We start from the raw sequence: 1,917 nt of genomic DNA, 5'->3' as shown, positions 1-1,917 counted from the left end.
CCGCGTCTCCGCGAGGGGAGTGGCCGGGAATGGATGAAGCGTATGGCAACTAGAGACCTCGACCTCTCAGTATTTGTACAGTGGCACTGTCCTATTCACAGGTGGGGTGACTACTCTTGTAACCCTCTGTATACTGTTATTTTTGTAATTATCTGGTATACATAGAACAGTGCGGTGACTATTTCTGTGCTCGCTGAGGGTTCTGGAGGGATTAGGATCGTCTTGGGGGAGAGGGTGAGTTAATAAGAGTGCATTGTGGAAATTTAGGAAGTATAGTGAATCAGTAAACACGATGGGTAACACTCAGGGCAAGATCTCCACAAAAAGCCCCTTTGGATGTGTCTTAGCACACTGGAGGGATCTTAATGGAACGAGGGGAACAGAGAATAAGAGAACCCTTATAAAATATTGTAATCAGTGGTGGCCGCTTTGTAAGCTCGAAGATGGGGCTAAATGGCCACTTAATGGAACAATTGACTATAATACAATCTTACAGCTAATGTTATTCTTAAGGCGAGAGGGAAAATGGGATGAGGTCTCATACACAGATATGTTCTTTACCCTTCGCAATCACCCAGAATGGCAAAGGAACTGTGGAATGGTACCACCACAGGACCCATTGATGCTTGCCCTAGAGCGGGAACGTGGTAAAGGAAATATAAAACGTTGCTGTTCAGCCTGCAGCACAGGACAGAGATGCACTAGGGCTGATAAGATTCACCAAATGCCAGAGCCAGAACTGAACAATCTGTACAGGCCTCCCACCGAAACCAAAGAATTGGACGAGGAATCGAATAATATTGGCCTTCCTTTTCCTCCGCCACCTCTGGAGCCCAGTAGTCCTGTTGCCTCCCATATTAGGAGCAAAACTACCCCCACTATAATACAGGCACTTTTAAGAGAGGCATTGGAAGGAAGAATGTTACTGAGGGTTACTTTCGCTACCGCTGACTTAGAAGCATGGAAGCGAGTAGCCGGGGAATACCAGAGTGATCCAGTGAGTGTCGCTAAACACTTTCGGTTCATTGGTAAACAGCATAATCCAGATTGGCAAAACATACAACTGTTGCTGGAGCATTTAACTGAAACAGAAAAACAGCAGTTTTTAAAAGTAGCCAGTGATTTGGCCGAGGACCACTATAAAACAGTAGGAGGGGATATTAAAGAATATTTTCCTCTCCAAGAGCCAAGATGGGATCCTGACAGAGATGCCCATTTAGAAAGGCTAAAAGTGGATTACGAAGGGGATGGAGAGGGCTATTCCTAAACCTATTAATTGGTCTGCCTTATATGAAGTCAAACAAAAACCTTCAGAATCACCAACTGAGTTTTTGGATCATTTACGAGAAGTAATGCGTAAAAGCACACCACTGGATCCTGGGTCTGAAGTGGGGATACAGCAATTAGTCTCATTATTTATAGGACAATCAAATGGAGACGTCAGGCGCAAATTACGGAAATTATGCTCAGCAGATAGCAGGAATTTGGAAGTGTTATTGGATGAGGCATGGAGAGTATAGCAATAGAGAAGAGAAATGCAAAAAGGCACAAAGAAGGATTGTGGCAGTGATGGAAAGGGAGACACGGTTACCTAGGAAAGGGCCACCGAAGTTGGACCGAGATCAATGTGCGATCTGTAAACAAAAGGGACATTGGAAGGCAGATTGTCCAGAAAGGCAGGAAGGAAGTAGTAGAGAGGAACAAAGGGGGAAAGGAAATCAGCAAGGGAATAGAAGGACAATAGCGAGCATTGAGGAGGATTGACAGGGACCAGGGGAATGTACCCTAGCAGACCCACTAGTTGCTATAAAGCTAGAGATGGAGCAGGAGGAAGTAGAATTTTTAGTAGACACGGGAGCAACGTACTCAGTTTTGAATCAGGCTTTAATACTTTTGGATCGTGAACATATATTTGTA

At 44.6% G+C, this 1,917-nt stretch overlaps 1 protein-coding gene across 1 annotated transcript; it reads left to right on the top strand.

Moving 5' to 3' along the window:
• Nucleotides 1-292: 292 nt before the first annotated feature.
• NCR3LG1 (natural killer cell cytotoxicity receptor 3 ligand 1) lies at nt 293-1,267 on the top strand. Its single transcript, XM_009866204.1, has one exon. It carries the CDS (start codon nt 293-295, stop codon nt 1,265-1,267), a length of 975 nt encoding a protein of 324 aa, XP_009864506.1.
• Nucleotides 1,268-1,917: the final 650 nt, after the last annotated feature.

The sequence above is a fragment of the Apaloderma vittatum genome, unplaced genomic scaffold (genome assembly GCF_000703405.1).
Source record: "Apaloderma vittatum isolate BGI_N311 unplaced genomic scaffold, ASM70340v1 scaffold9263, whole genome shotgun sequence".
NCBI lineage: Eukaryota > Metazoa > Chordata > Aves > Trogoniformes > Trogonidae > Apaloderma > Apaloderma vittatum.
This window is presented reverse-complemented; position numbering and strand designations above follow the sequence as displayed.